At 46.5% G+C, this 22,696-nt stretch overlaps 3 protein-coding genes and 1 non-coding gene across 4 annotated transcripts; 2 read left to right on the top strand and 2 right to left on the bottom strand.

The window, feature by feature from the left end:
• Positions 1–1,016: 1,016 nt before the first annotated feature.
• Positions 1,017–1,958, top strand: LOC119922862 (putative olfactory receptor 52P1). The gene has a single exon (XM_038742471.1). The coding sequence runs from the start codon at positions 1,017–1,019 to the stop codon at positions 1,956–1,958; it is 942 nt and encodes a 313-aa protein (XP_038598399.1).
• Positions 1,959–6,185: 4,227 nt separating this feature from the next.
• Positions 6,186–6,322, bottom strand: LOC119924927. The gene has a single exon (XR_005449605.1). It is a non-coding gene; the product is annotated as a small nucleolar RNA SNORA7 (small nucleolar RNA).
• Positions 6,323–11,572: 5,250 nt separating this feature from the next.
• LOC119942828 (putative olfactory receptor 52P1) lies at positions 11,573–12,529 on the top strand. Its single transcript, XM_038763810.1, has one exon. It carries the CDS (start codon positions 11,573–11,575, stop codon positions 12,527–12,529), a length of 957 nt encoding a protein of 318 aa, XP_038619738.1.
• Positions 12,530–20,110: 7,581 nt separating this feature from the next.
• On the bottom strand, positions 20,111–21,067 carry LOC119942823 (putative olfactory receptor 52P1). The gene has a single exon (XM_038763797.1). The coding sequence runs from the start codon at positions 21,065–21,067 to the stop codon at positions 20,111–20,113; it is 957 nt and encodes a 318-aa protein (XP_038619725.1).
• Positions 21,068–22,696: the final 1,629 nt, after the last annotated feature.

The following is a 22,696-nucleotide window of genomic DNA, read 5'->3' as shown; positions in this document are numbered from 1 at the left end:
CCACAGAGTTGGTAGACATGTTCTCTGTCCACGAGGAGCTTACAGTCTCGAGGCTTTTTCTAATAATAATTACGGTTATTTTCAAGCTCTTACTGTGTCTCAAGCACTATTCTAAGTACTGGGGTAGATACAAGGTAGTCAGGTTGGACACAGTCTCTGTCCCACATAGGGCTCACTGTCTTAATCCCCATTTTATGGATGAGATAACTGAGGCACAGAGAAGTGAAATGACTTGCCCAAGGTCACACAGCAGACTAGAGGCAGAACCAGGATTAAAACCAATGACCTTCTGACTCCAGGCCTATGCTCTATCCACTATGCCATGCTGCTCCCTCTGGATCCCACAGTTTCTACCTGAGAGAAAGGAGTTTCAGAACTTCCTTTTAAAAATATTTTTAACCCATTTCAAATTTAAAAACCCATTTCTTCTGTTTTATCTGCTGCTGGAGATGTGGTTCCCTGAGAACTCCCGGTCTGGGCTCTCACACCTCTTGGTGTTTCTTCCCCAGAGCTCACACTGCCTTAGTATCATTTCTCCTGAGGGCACATGGGAACAGTTCTCACCTGCTCTATACACAGCCTCTCAACAAACAGATGGCACCAACCAGATTAACTGGTGGGTGATTATGGTGATGAAGGAGAAAGGAGCTCTCATTCCTGGAGGAAACACTCTTTCAGGTTGGCTTCCAATCCTTCCTGTAGTATTTGAAGTATCAACAGGAAGTATTGAGGTTAGAAGAAGAGAAAGATTTTCCTATAATGAGAGATGTGGAACAATGGTACAGGCCACTGTGGGAAGCGAGAGGTGGTGGGGAAAAGACTCACCTTCCTTAAAGCCCTGGTATGACAGGAAAACCTGTTCTCCACTGCCCCATTCTTCTTGGAGGCAGAGGGATGGGTGAAAATGTATCTTTGGGCCCCTTCTCTCCATTTTGTTCTATTTCTTTCTGACTTCTGTGCTTTGGCTATCCAGCTGATGTGAGCAGTTGTGGGACCCAGAAGAAGCCTGGTCAGCCATGGCGTCCGCCAACCACACAAGCTTGGACCCTTCTGTCTTCTTCCTCCTGGGCATCCCTGGTCTCGAGTCGGTCCAATTCTGGTTCTCCTTACCTGTGTGCTCCATCTGCCTGGTGACAGTCCTGGGCAACTGTACCATCCTGTTGGCCATCCTCTCTGAGCCTGCCCTACACAAGCCCATGTACCTCTTCTTCTGCATGCTCTCCCTCATCGACCTGGTGGCCTGTGCTTCCACTCTACCCAAAATGCTCTCCATCTTCTGGTTCAACGCCGGCTGGATCGACGCCAACTCCTGTTTGGTCCAGATGTTCTTCATTCACTCTTTCTGCATGATGGAGTCCACCGTGCTACTGGCCATGGCCTTTGACCGCTATGTGGCCATCTGCCACCCACTGAGGTATGCTGCCATCTTCACCAATGCCATCACGGTCAAGATCGGCCTGGTGGTCATCTCTCGGGGTTCCCTACTCATGTTCCCCTGCCCGTTTTTGATCAAGAGGCTCTCTTTCTGCAGGACCAACATCATCCCCCACACCTACTGTGAGCACATGGCCGTGGTCAAACTGGCCTGTGGCGACACCACTGTCAACCGGATATATGGCCTGGCCGCGGCCCTGCTGGTGATTGGGGTGGACCTGCTGTTCATCGGTCTGTCCTACTTCCTCATTGTGCGGGCCGTCTTGCAGCTCTCCTCGCAGAAGGCCCGGGCCAAGGCCTTTGGCACCTGTGGCTCACACGTCTGCATCATTCTCATCTCCTACACGCCGGCCCTCTTCTCCTTCTTCAGTCACCGATTCGGGCGTCGAGTGGCACCCCACATCCACATCCTCCTAGCCAACCTCTACCTCCTCTTCCCACCCATGCTCAACCCTGTGATCTATGGTGTGAAAACTAAGGAGGTACGCCACAGGGTGGTCAGGGTGTTTCTCCCAGCAGGTTAGGGCCCTGGAGTGAAGCAGGATGACTAATTCTGTCCTGGAGCTTGCAGGTACCTCTATCTCATCTCTGTACCTGCATCTCTTTTATCTCACTGCTGACCCCTCGCCCATGTCCTGCCCATGTCCTGCTTGGAATGTCCTCCCTCCTCATATCCCACAGGCAATTACTCTTACCCCTTCAAAGCCTTATTGAATGTGCAACTCCTTCCCTGACTAAGCCCTCCCTTCCTCTTCTTCCCCTCCCTTCTGCATCACTCTGACTTGTTCCTTTTATTCATCCCCCTATCCCAGCCCCACAGCACCTATGTACATACCTGTAATTTAATTTATATTGATGTCTGCCTCTCCCTCTCTAGACTGTAAACTCACGGTGGGCTGGGAATGTGTCTGTTACTGTTATATTGTACTCTCCCTAGTACTTAGCACAGTGCTCTGCACATAGTAGCACTCAATAAATATGATTGACTGACTGACACCCCAAGGGGAAGTCCATGTGGTCTGGGCCAGGGGTGACAGAGAGGTAAGGCAGTTCTCTGGGCAATCCAGGTCAGGGTAGGATCAATCAATCAATCAACCAATCAGTAGTATTTATTGAGCACTTGCAGAGAACTGTACTAAGTGCTTGGGAGAGTACATTTTAATGGATATGGCAGACACGCTCCCTGCCCACAATGAGCTTACAATCTAGAGGATATTTAGTCTGTTTGATCTGAATAAGTAGTTTTATGTTTGTTCTTCTGTGACTGTGGAGATCAAATGGTGGCCACTTCTTGCCTCCATCCAGTGGTTCCTTTCACCCCATAGATGCCCTCGACCTGAACCCTGACCCCAAATAAATTGTCTAATGTATTCTTGCTGTTTTCTCGAGAATAAAGTGTTTTTGCTTAAGGGTCTTCCTGCAGCGTTTTCAATAATCCATCGCCTTTTTCACAACTTCTAGACTGTGAGCCCGCTGTTGGGTAGTGACTGTCTCTATATGTTGCAAAATTGTACTTTCCAAGCACTTAGTACAGTGCTCTGCACACAGTAAGCGCTCAATAAATATGATTGAATGAATGAATGAACTTTGATTTTTTTCAATTAAATCCCCAGGAGCTGACACAGCTGCATGGAGCATTGAATCAGAGGCCCAGAAAGGGCCATATTCTCTCTTCTCCCTGTTCTCAATCAGCCAATCCCTCAGTAGAATCTATGTGATTTTGGATAAGTCACTTAACTTCTCTGAGCCTCAGTTTGCTTAACTGTTAAATGGGGATTCAATAATCAATCAATCAATGGTATTTATTGAACACTTATTATATGCACAGCACTATACTAAGTGCTTGAAAAAGTACAATACAAAGGAATTAGTAGACATGTTACCTGCTCATAACAATCTTACAGTCTAGAGGGGAAGACAGACATTAATATAAATAAATATGTAATGTATAATTTATAACATAAAGATATATACATAAGTGCTGTGGGGTTGAGGGTGGGGTGAATAACAAATGCCAAAAGGTCACAGATCCAGATGCATAGATGATGCAGAGGAGAGAGAGAGCCAGGGAAAAAAATGCTTAATTTGGGAAGGCCTCTTAGAGGTGATGGGGTTTCAGGCAGGCTTTGAAGTTGGGGAAAGTTATGGTTGGGCAACTTTGAAGAGGAAGGCATTCCTGGCAGGGAAAGGGAATGAACAATGGGTCAGATGCCATAGTGGTGGCTTAGTGGAAAGAGCAGCTTTTGAGTCAGAGGTCTTGGGTTCAAATCCCAGCTCCACTGCTTGTCAGCTGTGTTACTTTGGGCAAGTCACTTAACTTCTCTGGGCCTCAGTTACCTCATCTGTAAAATGGGGATGAAGATTGTGAGCCCCACATGGGACAACCTTATCACCTTTACCCTTCCCAGTGCTTAGAACAGTGCTTTGCACATAGTAAGTGCTTAACAAATACCAAAATTATTATTATTTTTTTTATTTGTTGAGAACCCACCAAGTTCAAAGCAAGTAGAAATCAGCAAGTGACATATTGCTTGCCTACTGGGGAGCTCACACTGTAATTTGGGAGATGTAAAAGTATTCACAAATGATAACCAAAGTCAATAACTGAATGTGCGATTGAAAAATCCGTAAGTGCTAGAGATGGCAGATGGGAGGTTATAACTAGGGATGTTTCCATGAGTGTGTGAGGGAGAGAGGAAAATGAAAAGAGAAAGAGAATCCAGGGATGGAAGACCAAACACACCAAATACACATACACATACACACATATTCAGTCCTCTAGACCTCTAGATTGTAAGCTCCTTGTGGACAGGGGACATGTCTACCAATTCTGTTATAGTGTACTCTCCTAAGCTCTTTGCACAGTGTTCTGCACAGAATAAGTGTTAAATAAATATGATTGATTGGAATGTGAGGAGGCAGGATCTCTGAGGTTTTTCCCTTGGAGAGAGAGGGAATCCAAGAAAATGAGGCCTACACCAGCTGTCCTCCCCAAACCAGGCAGATTGTTGTCTTTCTCATTCTTACCTCTTCCCAGGGAAAGAGACTGCTCAGTCACTCCATTTCTGAATGAACCCCCAACCATTTAGAAAGTTTTCTAGGTAATCATTGCCAACAGGGTCTTCATGATCATCATTACTACCTGATCACCATCATCATCATCATTATCATCATCAACATCATTTTCAATCCCAGCTTCTCATTACCTGCTTCTCTCCTGCCAAGGAGACTCAGTCATATATCCTAGGGCCTGTCTCAAAACAGCTCTTCATTCCAACTTTTCACCCATTCATTGTTAAATCCCCAATTCTGAGCCCTCCAGTTCCTTAGAGCAATCCCTCCAGAAGACTTTCTCTAGAAACCATGTGTTCTAATAAAATGACATTATACATTTCTGTCTGCTTGCATTTTCTTCTCAGACAAGGGTTGCGTATTTCCCATCTCCTGACATGTGAACATCACCTCTCAGTTTTCTGCGGATCACCTGCAATATCACATACATCACCTTCAATATCACCTGTGATCATGTGTCTTTGTCTTGTCTTATGCTGTCAAGTCGTCTCCGATCTATAGTGACGCCATTCATTCATTCATTCATTCATTCGATCGTTTTTATTGAGCACTTACTGTGTGCAGAGCACTGTACTAAACACTTGGAAAGTACAATTCGGCAACATTCATTCATGCATTCAATTCTATTTATTGAGCACTTACTGTGTGCAGTGCACTGTACTAAGCACTTGGGAAGTACAAGTCGGCAACATATAGAGAGGGTCCCTACCCAACAACAGTTTCACAGTCTAGAATTGGGGAGACAGACAACAAAAAAAACCAAGTAGACAGGCATTAATAAAATCGATGTAAATAAAAAGAATTATAGATATACACACATCATAAATAAAATAAATAGAATAATAAATATGTACAAATACACACAAGTGCTGTGGGGTGGGCAAGGGGCTAGAGCAGAGGGAGGGAGATGGGGCAATAGAGAGGGGAGGAGGAGCAGGGGACAATAGGGGCTCAGTCTGGGAAGGCCTCCTATAGGAGGTGAACTTTCAGTAGGGCTTTGATGGAGGGAAGTGTGCTAGTTTGGCGAATGTAAGGAAGGAGTCTATTCCAGGACAGAGGTAGGATATGGGCCAGGGGTTGACAGCAGGACAGGTGAGAATGAGGCATAGTGAGGAGGTTAGCACCAGAGGAGAGGCATGTGTGGGCTGGGCTGGAGAAGGAGAGAAGGGAGGTGAGGTAGGAGGGGGCAAGGTGATGGAGAGCTTTGAAGCCAGTAGTCTGGAGCTTTTGCTTCATAAGAAGTTGATAAGCTTTTGAGGAGGGGGGGTGACACGCCCAGAGCATTTCTGTAGAGAGATAATCCAGGCAGCAGAGTGAAGTATAGACTAAAGTGGGGAGAGACAGGAGGTTGGAAGATCAGAAAGGATGCTGATGTAGTAATCCAGTCAGGATATGATGAGTGATTGTACTAACAAGGTAGGGGTTTGGATGGAGAGAGAAAGAGTGGATATTGGCGATGTTGTGAGGATGAGACCAGCAGGTTTTGGTGATGAATTGGATGTGTGGGGTGAATGAAAGAGCGCCCACCTCCATCTGCAATCATTCTGGTAGTATAATCATAGAATTTTCTTGGTAAAAATTTGGAAGTGGTTTACCATTGCCTTCCTCCATGCAGTAAACTTGAGCCGCTGCCCTCAACTCTCTCCCATGCTGCTGCTGCCCAGCACAGGTGAGTTTTGACTTGTAGCAGATTGCCTTCCATTCACTAGCACAGCCCAAGCTAGGAATGGAATGAGTATGCCTCTACTTGATTCTCCCTCCCATAGTCGAGGCTGGTAGAGTACTGGAAACTCTCCAGATGCGACCCTGTGAGGGGGATATCATGTATATCACCTGTGATATCACAATGATCATCTGAAATACCACAACATTCACCTATCAAATACCACATCTGTGTTACCCAGAAATCATCCGCAATATTCATTCAATCATATTTACTGAGCGCTGTGTGCAGAGCATTGTACTAAGCGCTTGCAATATGGCACACATCCCCTGGGATATACAGTGGTCACCTGCAATCTTAAATACAACCCCTGTGTTATTACATTCATAATCTGCAGTATCACACATGTCCCCTGTGATATCACAATAATGATTTGCAATATCACCTAAAACACCTGTGCAATAACATCCATCACCTGAGATATCACATATGTACCCTGCAATATCATATCTTTCAGCCACCTATTTGGATTTAATGTCAACACAGAAACATGATGCCCAGTCTCAGGGAGCTCATTGTCACATGGTCTTGACACAGTTCAAAGTTCAGAGAGTCTGTTCCTTCTCCATTCCATTACCTTCCTTCTCATCCACCCCCACTTCAGTCCCCCTGCCACCTCATAGACACCAGTGGGGTTCCCTGCAATGATTATTTGCCCAGCAGCCTACCCAGTGATCTCTAGAAAGGAGCTTGTATTCAGACATTGAACAAGGAACACTGAACAAGGATCTGACAGTGCCCAACTGAGCAGCAGCTCACTACCTCGCTGGCTCCTTCAGGGAAACAACAGCTCCCATCGACCAGATCACTGGTCGAAAGCCAGTCGATAGCCCCACTGTGTGGCTCAGGGTCCAGGTGGTTGAGTGAGGCAGCTTAAGGGGGACAGTATCTGATGATTCTGCAAAGGGCCAATACACAGAAAAAGTTGCCACCAGGCTGCCAATTCTGCTCCATTACCAGTCAGGACAACTGCAGCAGGAGGGATTTCAGCGGGAGGGGGCTGCTTGACTGGGACCATGTTAGCGAGGGATGTTGTGGATTCTCCTTGTGGAATCTTCTGCAGAAAACTCCCATCTGGTTAGGCTTGTTGTGCTGTAAGTTGTTGAAGGGAGGAGATGGATGAAGCAACCATTGGAAACACCAGCCTGGCCCAGAGATCAGTGATGAGGGTGGTGAAATTCCCCAGGGGCACACACCTGTTATTCCTCGGCCCGGTCTCCATTACCCCTTGTCTACCCCTCCCCAGGGCTAAGCACTTCTCTCTGAGTGCCCTGTGGGATGAGAGACCTGGCCAGAGCCCTGGAAGCATTGATCTCAAAGGAGCTGCCTACATTATAAAGATCCTTTGCACCAGTTATTTAGTGAGCATTTACTATGTACAGAGCACATAGTGCAGAGTGTTTTGGAGAGTACAAGACAATAGAGTGAGTAGACACAATCTCTGTCCTCAAGAAATGGCATACTATAAGGTTATGTGCATATGAGTTGTAGGGCTGGTGGCGAGTAAAAAAGTGTTTAAGGAGCACAGACCAAAGTGTATAAATGATCCATGTTGAGGAAGACAAATAGGGTAGGGAGATGAGAGGCCAGTCAGAGAAAGATTCTGAGAGGAGATGTGATTTTAGTAGCACTTTAAAGATGGGGAGAGGAATGATCTGGTGAGTATTAAGAGGGAAGGTGTTCCAGCCAGAATGGAAGGTGTGAACAACGGGAAAGTGGTGAGACAGAGGAGATCCAGGTACAGTGCACAGTTTGGTAACTGGTAAAGTGAAGGGTGTGTGCTGGGTTGCAGTGAGATCTGAGGGAAGCTAAGGAGAAAAGGGAGAGCTTATTGAATGCTTCAAGTCCAACGGTGTGGAATTTGTGTTTTGAGGCAGAGTTGCATAATTAACCATTGGAGGTTTAGAGTAGTGGAATGATATGTGCAGAATTATTTTTTATAAAAATGATACTGACAGTAAAGTGAAAGATAGCATGGAGTGTGAAGAGACTAGAGGCAGAGGAGTTAGCTAGGAGGCTGATGTAGTGGTCAAGGAGTAGTGCTTAGATTAGCATAGTAGCAGGTTGGATGGAGAGCCAGAGGTGGATTTTAGAGATACAGTGAAGGCAGAAGCGATTTGGTCATATACTGAATATATGTGTTGAATGAAAGAGATGAGTTGAGGATGATGCCAAGGTTATGGCTTTGTGAGAGAGGGAGGATTGTGGTCTTGGCTACACTGATGGGAAACCCTGGCAAGGGGATGGTTGGGGCTGGAAGATGAAGAGTTTTGTTTTGGACATGTCAAGTTTTAGGCATCGGAGGGACAACAAATACTATCATCATAACCATAAAAGTAGAGATGTTCCAAAGCCAGTAGGAAATGTGAGAATGTAGAGAAGGAGAGAGGTTTGGGCTGGACAGATAGATTGGGGAATCATCTCCATAAAGATGATAGTTGAAGCCATGAGAGTGAATTAGTTCTCCAAGGGGGTGGGTGAAAATGGAGAATAGAAGGGGACCCAGCACTGAGCTTAGAGGGATACCTATGGTAAGGGAGCCAGAGGCAGAGCATGAACCGGTAAAAGAGAATGAGGGAGGGATCAGGGAGATAGAGAGATCTGAGATAGTACACTCAGGCCAAGATTAGATAGTGTTTCTGGTTGAAGAAGGTGGGCCATAATGTTGAAAGCAGCTGAGAGATCTAAGAGGATTAGGATGGGGTAGAGACCGATGGATGTGACAAGAAGGAGGTCACTGGTGACTTTAGAGAGGGCTGTTTCTGTGGAGTGGAGGATACAGAAGTCACATTAAAGTCACATTACAGGGTATCATTTAGAGCATTGAAGGAGAGAAAGTGGAGGCAGCTGGTCTGAGAAACTTGCTAGAGGAGTTTGGAAAGGAATACTAGGAGGGAGATGGGGTGACAACTGCAGGGTGCCACAGGGACAAGGGAGGGATTATTTTGGATAGGGGATGCATGAGCATTTTTAAGGGGAAGGCACCATTGGAGAATAAGCAAGGAGTTGGAGATTGCAGTCCTGGACGGAATAAGGGAGGTGGCAAGTGTTTTAAAAAGGTGTGAGAGGATGGGATAATAATAAAGAAATAATAATGGCATTTATTAAGCACTTACTATGTGCTAAACACTGTTTAAAGCAGTGAATAATAATGATGGCATTTGGTAAGTGCTTACTATGTGCCAAGCGCTGTTCTAAGTGCTGGGGGGGGGGATACAAGGTAATCAGGTTGTCTCACATGAAGCTCACAGTCTTAACCCCCATTTTACAGATGAGGTAACTGAGGCACAGAGAAGTGAAGTGACTTGCCCAAAGCCACACAACTGACAAGTAGCAGAGCAGGGATTAGAACCCATGACCTCTGACTCCCAAGCCCAGGCTCTTTCCACTGAGCCACACTGCTTTTCTGCTTCTGTATGTGGTCTGCTCTGCCCAGTCATCTCTGTGAACCTTAGGACTGGGTTTGAGGGCCAAGAGCCTCCACGAGGGAAGGGATTGAAGGGAATAATTTACAGAATCAGCAAATTGATCAGAATGCCAGAGGAGCAAGTGAGAGTGCAGAACATTGGAAACAGGTGTCAAGTATTTTTGAGTTTTCCAGTAACTGTCTGGAAACATTCCCAGGGTATCAGAAGCCTGGTAGTCTTGACTATTTATCCCATCAGCCACTATCTTTCCAATGGCAGGGAAATCTAAGAGCCTAGCCCTTGGGTTGGCAAGGAAAACTGTGTTTCATCTGTCCTTTACCAACTCTGACTGCGTATGACTTGTTAAGCAGTAAATGTTAGGTGGGTCGGACCAGAGTTTGTTTCACATCTCTCTCTGGAAAGTTTGAAAGTTTTTGTCTGAACTGATGCAAACAGATTTTTCCCAGAGCTTGCAACCCTGAGGGTGTGTCACGTTGGGTCTGCATGATTGATTGAGAGCCTGTCTTTGTCTGGTTAGCCCTGTCTAGTTAGCTCTGCCTGGTCAGCTCTTTCTGGTCATCTCTTTCTAGTCATCTATTTCCATTGTGTTCTGTCTGGTCATCTCTGTCTGGGCATCTTTGCCCAATCATCTGTAGTCTGCTCTGTCTGATCACCTCTGTTTGGTCATCTCTGTCTGTTCATCTCTGTCTGCTCATCTCTGTCTGCTCAGCATTGTCGTTTTAGCTTTGTCTGTTCATCTCTATAATAATGATGGCATTTCTTAAGTTCTTACTATGTGCAACGCACTGTTCTAAGCACTGGGGAGGATACAAGGTGATCAGGTTGTCCCACATGGGGCTCACAGTCTTAATCCCCATTTTACATATGAGGTAACTGAGGTACAGAGAAGTTAAGTGATTTGCCCAGAGTCACACAGCTGACAAGCGGCTGATCTGGGATTTGAACCCATGACCTGTGACTCACAAGCCCAGGCTCTTTCCACTGAGCCACGCTGCTTCTCTGCTTCTCTATGTGGTCTGCTCTGCCTAGCCATCTCTGTCTGATCACCTCTGTCTATTCTGCTCTGTTTGGTCAATTCTATCTGGTCAACACTGCCTAGTCAACTCAGTCCCAGGGGTCTCAGTCCTTCAAGGTTCTTGCACTCCCTGGAGGCCAGTGGTCACAGAGTGAAGTGGGAGGGCTGAGGGTGGAAATGAAACTCTGGAATGACACACTGGAACCAGCCAGTTCAGAAGTCTGTCTCCCACCACGGACTCAGGCTGCTTGGAAGAAACATGCAATTTTTTCTCTTCCCAGTCCTCAAGGTTACTGACAGACCACCCAACAGCCCTAACATTTCCCCTATGTATTTCAAACTTTCCCTCTAAAAACCTATCCATGGATCACTCACCCAAGACTTTAACCATTTTTTCTGCAAATGGCTGGAATTTTCAACCTGCTCAACTTCATGTGGGCATGAATTCCACTCTCTTAGTGAAGTGTGTGCCTTTGGTTGCTGTTAGATGGTGCTCCCTACCAGGTCTGGGGTGAATCTGCCAGCCACTGCCCAGAGGCAGCAGTACAGTGACTGTAGCCACAAGAGCTTTTGCTGTGAATATAGTTTGGATGTACCGGAACAGAGATGGAAAAGCTGATTTTCTCTGGAAATTCCACTGATCACATTCTGTTATATTATTCCAGCCCCTGGCTAAAAACCTGTGGGCAGGGAATATGTCTACCAAGCTCTTAGTGCAGGACTCTGCACCCATTATCAATTAATAAATGTGATTGGTTGATTGACAGATGTAGGGCTAAACAGTATTTAAAATGGTCCAGATCTATCTCCTAATGGCTAACGCCTTTACCTTTCTTCTGTTGCCGTACACAGGGTAGGATCCAGCTGTATGTTCTGAAGCTGAGGTCAAGGAGACATTACATGGCCAACAACATCACAGGACAGCCCCTTTCCTCCTTTTTCCTCATTGGCATTCCTGGGCTGGAAAAGTTTCATCCGTGGCTCAGCATCCCTGTCTTCCTCTTGTACAGCCTGTCATTGCTGGGGAACTGCCTCATCATCCTCATCATCAGGATGGAGTCAAGCCTCCACCAGCCTATGTACTTCTTCCTCTGTATGCTGGCTCTCAATGACTTGGCTCTCTCCTCTTCCCCAGCTCCCAAGATGCTCAGCATCTTCTGGCTGGATGACCATGACATTGGTTTTGATACCTGCCTGGTCCAGCTGTACTTCATTCACACCTTCTCCATCATTGAGTCGGCCCTCCTAGTGGCCATGGCCTTTGACCGTTATGTGGCCATCTGCCAACCGCTGCGCTACACCACCATTTTGACTAACAAGGTGGTGGTATTGAAGGGGTTGGTGGCATCTGTCCGGGCAGCCATCATGGTGTTCCCATGTATTGTCCTTATCAAGCGTCTGACCTTTTGCACCAAGAACATTATTCACCACACATACTGTGAGAACATGGCTGTGGTGAAGCTGGCCTGCTCCAATGCAATCATCAACCAGATCTATGGCATCTGTGTAGCTTTTTCGGTAGTGATGCTAGACGTGGGGCTCATCACCGTGTCCTATGTCAGGATCCTCCAGGCCGTGTTCCGACTCTCCTCCAACAAAGCCCGGACCAAGGCATTGGGAACTTGTGCCGCCCACGTCTGTGCCATCCTAATAACTTATGTGCCTGCCCTCTTCAGCTTCCTGACCCACCGCATTGGCAAAAAGGTGTCCCCATCCATCCACATCATTTTTGCCAGCATCTACCTCCTGGTGCCCCCTGCTGTGAACCCTCTGGTCTATGGGGCCAAGACAAAGCTGATCCGGGACCGGGTGATTTTCATCTTTTTTTCTAACAAGCCGATAGTCTCCAAACAGTAGATCTCAGGCTTTGTTTTTCCAGGGCTCCCGGCATTGTTTGACTCCAAACAGAATAACTAAACATACGTGCATATTTTTACATGGATAGATATTGATAAGTTCTTCATGTGTATATTGAGCCTCACCTGTGCATTGCTACTTGTGAACTGTTTCAATGTTCCATTCCGGTTTTACTGATATCTTCATGAAGGTTGTATTTTCAGGGCTGCTGCCTCCCTGGTTTTGCTCAGGCTGAATCTAATGAAGAAGGGGCAAATTCAGGTTGCAGAGTGTGGGGAAAGGAAAGCCACAAGCTCCATGACAACCAGCGACTGAAAGAGCTCAGTTTGCAATAGCGGGTGAGGATATTTCCCTGATGAATTTGCACAAGTGAAAGGACAACTTTCCATCACTCTGGGAGGAAGTGATTTTGACCAGGCTGATGTGGAACCTTTCTGCTAGACCCTGGGACCAGCCCATTAAAAACAAAGCAGATGTCCAAATGGCAGAGGGAAGGCCATTTGCACCTACTCACAGCCTCCAGACCAATCAATCAATCACCCACTCTGGGGAGCACTTATGTGCATCAATCAATTAATTAATCAGTGGTATTTATTGAGTACTTACTGTGTGCAGGACTGTACTTCGCATTTGGGTAAGTACAAGTATACAAGGAGCTGAGAGTCTAAAGGGCTGTAAGTGATCATCACTTGTCTCCAAAGGGAATGAAACCAAGGAAGAGGAAGGATTCCTGATGATGTCACAGGGATAAACGAACCCCTGTTTAAGAGTTCATACAGTAGGCACAGGGCAGGTGAAGGTGTAAAAAATCTCAGGAAGGGAAGCATGCCATTAGGGTCACGGTCACCTGCCAAGGATGTTCACTTTGGAAGAACTGTGGGAAGGTATGTGGAAGGAGAAATACGCAGATGAAAACATAAAGACCCAGCAGAAGCCCAGAAATGGACATAATTGGAAGGTTTATGAAGCAGGTTCTTGCTCATGTAACCTTTTAGAATGAGAAAGAGGCTTCCATTTTCATGCTAGATTTGGTTTTCTGCTCTTTCGTACTGATTCAACCTGGTTATCCGATGCAGGTTTTTTGATAGTAATTAGTTTAGATGTCATTGCTTGAATTACTTTCCTTTAGCTTTATGAAAATACATGTTTCCTTTCTTTTAAATTATGAGTTCTGGGCACTGTGGAATTTTCAGTCAGTTTTTGAGGTCAAATGACCAGTTTCTAATACCAATTTAAGGGTAATTTACAGCCAGGATAGGGACTCTCTTGGGGCCCCACACTAGTGCACTTCGAGATTGTCCCTGAAGTTTGCTGCTTCCATCCTGTGACTCCTGGACTTGGAATGCCCTAAAGCCTCAGGAAGCATCTGGTCTTCAGGCAGTCCAATCCTGTTCCCTAAGGGCTGAATGTAACCTTTCCCTGGGATAACGAGCGTCTGAATTTGCAGGTTCTACCTACACAGCTCACTCCATCACATGCTTTAGTTTTGAACAGATAACCACTATCCTCTTGAAGGTTTCAACAGCAGTAGCTAATGGTATTGACACATGTCTACTTGTTTTCTTTTGTTGTCTGTCTCCCTCTTCTAGACTTTGAGCCCATTGTTGGGTAGGGACCATCTCTATATGTTGCCGATTTGTACTTCCCAAGTGCTTAGTAGAGTGCTCTGCACGCAGTAGGCACTCAATAAATACAACTGAATGAATGAATGAATGAATGAATTGCACTTGTGCCATCCACGGCACTGTGAAGCACCAGTGGAGAGCAGAATAGTTAGTTGGTAAAAACAGCATCGTAGAGTAGATCTAGGAGTAACATCTACTACTTGTTCCTATGTGTCTTAGTGGATAGAGCAAGGGCCTGGGAGTCAGAAGGACCTGACGTCTAATCCTGGCTTCACCACGTGTCAGCTGTGTGACCTTGGGCAAGTCACATAACTTCTCTGGGCCTCAGGGGGATTAAGACTATGAGTCTCAGGTGGGACAGGGACTGTGTGTAACCTGATGAACTTATATCTCCCCCAGGACTTAGAACAGTACTTGGCACATAGTAAGAGCTTAAAAAGTACAATAATAATAATAATAATTAAAGCAAGGGTTGTTGGCTCCCCATCTCCTGCTAAAATTTCCTCAGGGGCACCTCTATGGACACACTATCATCAGGTCACTCAATCAATCGTACTTATTGAACACTTATTTGTGCAGAGCACTGTACTAAGCACTCGGGAGAGTACAATATAACAGAGTTGGTAGACATGTTCCCAGCCCACAATGAGCTTCTTTGTTGTCCTTCCCTGGAAGGTCACCTATTGATCTTCAGGCTTCCTCACTAACTTCCATTTCCTAGTGGTATTCCCCTCCAGAGCCTGGAAGGAATTCACTCTCCTCCTGGCTCCAGGGTTTCTTACCTTTTTTCCAGGCCTTTATTTCTTGTCTAGCCTCTGTGATTGGCTAAGCTCCAGCTCATATCACCAGGCAAGAGATTGACATCCATGAGAAAGAGCTTTCCTTCTGGCAGGAATTTTTTCTCATGGTATTTTAATGGCATGTTAAGTGCCAGGCACTGTACTAATCACTGTACTGTGTGCCAGGCACTGTACTAAGCATGAGGGTAGATACGAGATATGGACATAATCCGTATCCTACATGGGATTCACAGACAATCCCAGTTTTACAGCTGAGGTAATTGAGGCACAGATAAGTTCTGGGACTTGTCCAGGATCACAGAGCCGACAAGAGGCAGAGCTGGGATTAGAAGCCATGTCCTTTTGGATCCCAGGCCCGTGTGCTTTCCACTAGGCCTCCCTATGGAGTGAGCTGTTTCTCTATTCTAGAAGCTTCTGGTACTTTCCTCCTGATTTCTATGGATTCAGCCTGCTGGGCTGCCACAGCCACCTTCCCATATTAGAATTACCCATCTGTGGGGCTGATTAGGATTCAAAAAACTGATTTACTGCCCACTGCAAAGAGTTTGTTAGCAGAACCCAACCTTATTCCAGAAAGAGGCTGGAAGTTAACTCATGAGATGATGGTAGTAATTTACCTGAGTAATCTTGGGAAACATTCCTTTTTTTAAATGGTATTTGTTAAGTTGCTTACTATGTGCCAGTCACTGTCCTAAGTGCTGGGTTAGATACAAGCTAATCAAGTTGGATACAGTCCATATCCTACATAGGGCTCACAGTAGTGCTTTGCACAAAGTAAGTGGTCAATAAAGGCCATCATTATTATTATTAATCCCCATTTACAGACGAGGTGACCGAGGCACAGTGAGGTTAAATGACTTGCCCAAGGGGACACAGCAGACAAGTGGCAGAGGCAGGATTAGAGCCCAGAGTCTTCTGACTCCGAGGCCCATGCCCTATTCACTAGGCCACATTGGCTTTAAAGGTCTCCATCACCATGTCCTCTCCTATCTCATCTTGCTTCTCTCCTTCTACAACCCAGCCCACATACTTTGCTCCTCTGGTGCTGACCTTCTCACTGTGCCTCGATCTCACCTGTCTTGCTGCCAACCCCTGACCCACATCCTGACTCTGGCCTGGAATGCCCTCCCTCCACAAATCTGCCAGACGATTACTCTCTCCCTCTTCAAAGCTTTATTAAAGACACATCTCACCCAAGAGGCCTTACCAGCCCCACTTTTCCTCATCTTCCACTCCCTTCTGTGTTGCCCTGACTTGCTTCCTTTGCTCTTTCCCCACACAGCGCCCTTGTGCTTATGTATATATCTGTCATTTTATTTATTTGCATTGAAATCTGTTTGTACTGATGTCTGTCTCCACCCCTCTAGACTGTGAGCTCATTTTGTGGGTAGGGATTATCACTGTTCACTGTTGTATTGTACTTTCCCAAACAGTACAGTGTCCTGTAAACAGTGAGCACTTAATAAATATGATTGAATGAATGCATCCTATAGGAGTGAGAAAAGCTGAAAATCTCAAGATGCTGATAAATAGAATATTTGAGTTGGAGAAAATTTATGACTGTTCCAAGAGGTAGAAACCTGAAACAAGTGAGCACTTTGAGGAATTTAGCAAGAGGATTTCCAGTGTACAGTCCACCATCATCAATCAATCAATCAGTTGTAGCAGAAGTTTTAGAATCCTCTTTCCTACCCAACTTTCTCATCAAAACCTAACTTTCTCATCTTCCCCATTCCTCAAAATGTAATCTTGGCTTTATCCTTAACTCCTCCCTTTCTTTTGACCCCTCTCCCCTTCCCGCTCCTGCCATTTAGTTGGTTAACAATTCCTTTTGATTCTTCTTCCCCAACTTTTCTAGAATCCCACCTGTTCCTTTCTACCCATTACCCATATTAAATGCCACTATTATTATTATTATTATTATTATTATTATTATTATTATTATTATTATTATCATTATTATTACCCAATCTGCCACTATTGTTGTCCAGGAACTTATCCTATCCTGGTTTGATGATGATGATGATGATAATGATGGTATTTGTTAAGCACTTACTATGTGCCAAACACTGTTCTAAGGTCTGGGGTAGATACAAGGTAATCAAGTTGTCCCACGTGGGGTTGACAGTCTTAATCCCCCTTTTACAGATGAGGTAACTGAGGCACAGAGAAATTAACTGACTTGCCCAAAGTCACACAGCTGACAAGTAATGGGGCTGGGAGAAGAACCCATGATCTCTGACTCTCAAGCCTGTGCTCTTTCCACTAAGACATGCTGCTTCTTCTGGTTTGACTACAGCATCAGCCTCCTCACCGATCTCCCTGTCTCCTGTCTCTCCCCACTACAGGCCACATTTCTCTCTACTACCCTGATGATTTTTTTCAAAGATCTGTTCTGACTTCCATGAGGAGTGTAGCATAGGAAACACCTCAACGAGCAGCTCACTATAGTCCAAAAGCCTTTATTACCACTCTCTCCCAAGAGGTGACAGCATATTTATACAGGCCCAGGTACTGCCAGTCACTCAGTCAGTCAGCCAGTCAATCGCATTTATTGAGCACTTACTGTGTTCAGAGCCCTCTACTAAGTGCTTGGGAGAGTACAATATAACAGATACATTCCCTGCTCACAACGAGCTTACAGTCCAGAGAGGGAGACAGACATATAAATAAATTACAGAGCACATGTTGACTACAAATTTGGGCTTTTATTTCTTTGACCACTGACATATTCCCCCAGATTCTCATGGTGCAAATCCTCCGTGGCCTTCGATGGCTGCTGGGTCATCAATCTGTTCCCAGTCAATCAGTACTGGCTGCCATTACAGTTCATACCTTCGGGTGAGGTGGATGGGACCTGCCATCCTTTGTTTGCTGGCTCCATGTGGCCGGGTCACAGGGCTCGAATGCTGGGTGAAGGAAGGCGAGGTAACAGGGTTGGACCTCTGCCAGGGTCCAGAGAACAGGGGGTTGGAGTGCAGGTCCCCACCACCATGGGGCTGACCGCTGGGGAGCTGGAGGGGACCACGGGGAAGGGTTGGGTCAAGCTCCACCTTCTGCTTAACTACAGAATGTCTGGGGCAGGGAAGAAGAATAATAGTAATTATGGTATTTCCTTAGCACGGACTACATGCCAAACACTCTGCTAAGCACTGGGGTGGAAACAAACAAATAGGGTTAGACACAGTCCCTGTCCTAAGTAGGGCTCACAGACACAATCTCCATTTTAGACTGTGAGCCCAATGTTGGGTAGGGACTGTCTCTATATGTTGCCAATTTGTACTTCCCAAGCACTTAGTACAGTGCTCTGCACATTGTAAGCACTCAATAAATATGATTGATTGATTGATTTTACAGATGAGGCAACTGAGGCACAGCAAAGTGTAATGACTTGCCCGAGGTCACACAGCAGACAAGTGGTGGAACTGGAATGAGAACCCATGACCTTCTGACTCCCACTCCTGTGCTCTAGCCACTATGCCACACTGGTTCTCATAAAGTGGGAGAAGTGGGTGAAGGAGAGCTGGAAACAGGGGTCTGATCTTTGAGTAGAGCGGGGAGGGATATCAACTCAGCAGCAGAAGCAGCAGCAACCCAAACTTTCTGCATGACATGTGCCCCCACCATCACTCCCACCCATGTCCCAGAACCAGCACCATCCACCCGTACACCACTGCCTGCATCCTGGCACTTGCAGGAAACAAGTCATCATCTGCCCTCTCACTTCCTTAGCTGATGCCCCTCACCTGCATCCCAGGAAAGCTGAAATTCTCTGCTCCACCCCCTCACCCCAGGATGCTATAGGGATGCTCCCAGTGGGATCCATCTTCCTGGGTACAGGCTAGACCCAGAATTACCACTATCTTAAGACATGATTTGGCAATGGGAATGGTCTCTACCTCAAGTTTGGGGGTTAGGGGTAGGAGCCAGATTAGGGAAATGGGAAATGAGGAGAGGGAGAGGGAAAAGAGAAAACAGGGAGGGTAAGAGAGGTATAGCATAGGCATGGCAGAAGGGGTAACTAACTGCCTGCCTATCGTGAGCATCCCAAGGCCTAAAAGAAATGAAACCAGCCCAGTGGAAATCAGTGAGGAATGGTAGTGAAAGAAGTCCAATGATCTGCCCAGCTGCCTGCTGTGGGGTGGGATCTCCGGAGAGTGGAGGCAAAGTCCGAAGAGACAGTAGACTGAGAACTGAGACTCACATTGCAGCCTCCTCCTGCAGCTGTTCCAGCCTCTCAGTTCAGGGGTGGGAAAATAGGGAGGAATGAGTAGGGGTATGGGAAGGAGGATTTAGGGGACTGTGAGGCTTGAAGAAGTTGTCAGGGTGCTCAAATCAGGCAGAGACAATGTGCCCCAGTGTGACCTGGGAGGCAGCCACAGGAAGCAGAATGGGAGGGGGAAGTCCTGGTCTTTCTTCTATGCCCCATCCTTTTTTCAAACTAGCTATGCCTAATGAATTTTAGTGTCTGTCACCCCCCTGTAGACTGTAAGCTCCTTGGGGGCAGGGAATGTGATTACCAACTCTGTTGTATTCACCCAAGCTCTTACTTCAGTGTTCTGCACCCAGTAGTGCTTAATCATTACCACTGATTGATTAATTGCTGATGTTCATAACTGCAACTGTGGTGAATAATGATTGACTGGTCTGGAGGCTGTGAGGGTGCAAATGGCCTTCCCTCTGCCATTTGGTCAACTATTTTGTTTTTAACGGGCTGGTCCCAGGGCTTTGCAGAAAGGTTCCACATCAGCCAGGTCAAAATCAATTCCTCCTACATTGATGAAAGCTTGTCCCTTCACTAGTGCAAATTCATCAGGAAAATATCCTCACCTTCTCCTGCAAACCCAGCTTCCGCAGTCCCTGGTTCCCATGGAATTTCTGCCCTTCCTGACCTGCACTCTTCATCCTGAATTTGTCCCTTCTTCATTAGATTCAGCCCTGAGTAATAACCAGAGAGGCAGCATCTCTGACCATACAACCCCCACAAAAGTGTCAGTAAAATCTGAACAATTCACAAGTAGCAATGTACAGGTGAGGCTCAATATAAACATGAAGCCCTTACCAATATCTACCCATGCATACATATGCATGCATGTTTAGTTATAGTGTTTAGAGACAAGCAATGCTGGGTGCCCTGGAAAAACAAAGACCGAGATCTACTGTTTGGAGACTGTCGCCTTGTTAGAAAAAAAGACAAAAATCACCCGGTCCCTGATCTGCTTTGTCTTGGCCCCGTAGACCAGAGGGTTCACTGCAGGGGGCACCAGGATGTAGATGCTGGCAAAGATGATGTGGATGGATGGCGACACCTTTGTGCTAATGCGGTGGGTCAGGAAGCTGAAAAGGGCAGGTACATAAATTGTTAGGAAGGCACAGACATGGGCAGCACAAGTTCTCAATGCTTTGGACCGGGCTTTGTTTGAGGAGAGCCGGAAAACAGCCTGAAGGATCCAGACATAGGTCATGGTGATGAGACCCACGTCTAGTGCCACTACAAAAAGAGCTATACTGATGCCATAGATCCGGTTGATGACTGCTTTGGAGCAGGCCAGCTTCACCACAGCCATGTGCTCACAGTACACGTGGTGGATAACATTATGGGTGCCGAAGGTCAGATGCCTGATAAGGACAATACATGGGAACACCATGATGGCTGCCCGGACAGATGCCACCAACCCCATCAATACCACCACCTTGTTAGTCAAAATGGTGGTGTAGCGCAGTGGTTGGCAGATGGCCACATAACGGTCAAAGGCCATGGCCACTAGGAGGGCCGACTCAATGATGGAGAAGGTGTGAATGAAGAACAGCTGAACCAGGCAGGTATCAAAACCAATGTCATGGTTATCCAGCCAGAAGATGCTGAGTATCTTGGGAGCTGGGGAAGAGGAGAGAGCCAAGTCATTGAGAGCCAGCATACAGAGGAAGAAGTACATAGGCTGGTGGAGGCTTGACTCCATCCTGATGATGAGGATGATGAGGCAGTTCCCCAACAATGACAGGCTGTACAAGAGGAAGACAGGGATGCTGAGCCAGGGGTGAAACTTTTCCAGCCCAGGAATGCCAATGAGGAAGAAGGAGGATAGGGGCTGTCCTGTGGTGTTGCCAGCCATAGTGATGTGTCCCGGACCTCAGTTTCAGATCATATTACCTGATCCTGGCCTATGTATGACAACAGAAGAGAAGGTAAAGCCATTAGACATCAGGAGGTGGACCTGGACCATTATAATCACTGTTTACCATTATAATCACTGTTGAACCCTACACCAATCAGTCGGTCAATCAGTCGCATTCATTGATCGCTTACTGTGTGCAGAGTTCTGTACTAAGAACTTGGGAGAATACAGGCTAACAGAGTTGGTAGATATCTTCCCTGCCCACAAGAACTCAAACTAGGGGCTGGAATAATAGAACACAGTGTGACCAGTTGGATTTCCAGAGAAAATTAACTTTTCTATTTCCAATCCATCTACCCAAGAATTTCCCAGCATTGTGCAACTCAATTAAAATCGCCCCAAGCTACATTCACAAAACACTGTCTCTCTATAGAGAATGACTATGTTAGGTGAACATTTCTACAAACTAAGTTTAGTGTCCTTACAGGTTAAAATGATGGGCTATGGAATGGGGAGAAGCTATCAAGTTTTCTAGGTACCCCTCGAACTAAGTGTTCATCCTACACTGTTGAGACGTTTGCCATAGAAGGATGGTGTCCACCCTCACCAACTCTGTAATCCCTCTCTCTGATCATAATCTTCTCACCTGCCTCCTCACTCACACTCCTTTCCCCTGTAAATCCGTATTACTCCCTCACAGAGATCTCTGCTCTCTGGACCCCACCCATCTTTCGGAGCGCCTCACACCCCACCTCCCCGCCCTCTCCTCTCTGCCCAGTCTTGATGATCAGATTACTGCTCTCAACTCTACCCTTTCTACTCAGCTAGACTCACTCGCTCCCCTTTCCCTTCGCCGCTCTCGCACCACTAACCCACAGCCCTGGATCACTGCCACTGTCCGCCTCCTTCGCTCTTATGCTCGAGCTGCTGAACGCTGCTGGCGAAAGTCTAAACACCATGCCAACCTCGTTCACTTCAAGTTTATCCTTTCCTGCCTTAACTCAGCCTTCTCTTCTGCCAGACAAAACTATTTCTCCTCCCTTATTGACACTCATGCCCATCACCCGCGCCAGCTCTTCCGTACATTCAACTCCCTTCTCAGGCCCCCGGTTCCTCCCCCTCCTCCTTCCCTCACCCCCAACGATCTGGCCTCCTACTTCATTAACAAAATTAAATCCATCAGGTCCGACCTCCCCAAAGTCTCTTCCCCCCTTTCTCCATCCCCCCAGCTCTCAACACTCTCTGCTACTCTCCCATCCTTCCCAGCGGTATCCTCAGAGGAACTCTCCTCCCTCCTCTCAAGTGCTACTCCGGCCACCTGTGCTTCTGACCCCATTCCCTCTCATCTTATGAAATCTCTTGCTCCATCCCTTCTCCCCTCCTTAACTACCATCTTCAACCGCTCACTCTCCACTGGTTCCTTCCCCTCTGCCTTCAAACATGCCCACGTCTCTCCCATCCTAAAAAAACCCTCTCTTGACCCCACCTCACCTTCTAGTTATCGTCCCATATCCCTCCTACCATTCCTTTCCAAACTCCTTGAACGAGTTGTCTACACGCGCTGCCTAGAATTCCTCAACAACAACTCTCTCCTCGACCCCCTCCAGTCTGGCTTCCGTCCCCTTC

The sequence above is a fragment of the Tachyglossus aculeatus genome, chromosome 2, assembly GCF_015852505.1.
Source record: "Tachyglossus aculeatus isolate mTacAcu1 chromosome 2, mTacAcu1.pri, whole genome shotgun sequence".
NCBI classification, from domain to species: Eukaryota; Metazoa; Chordata; class Mammalia; order Monotremata; family Tachyglossidae; genus Tachyglossus; species Tachyglossus aculeatus.
Note: the sequence above shows the minus strand (reverse complement) of the source record. Positions and strands in the feature narration are given on the sequence as shown.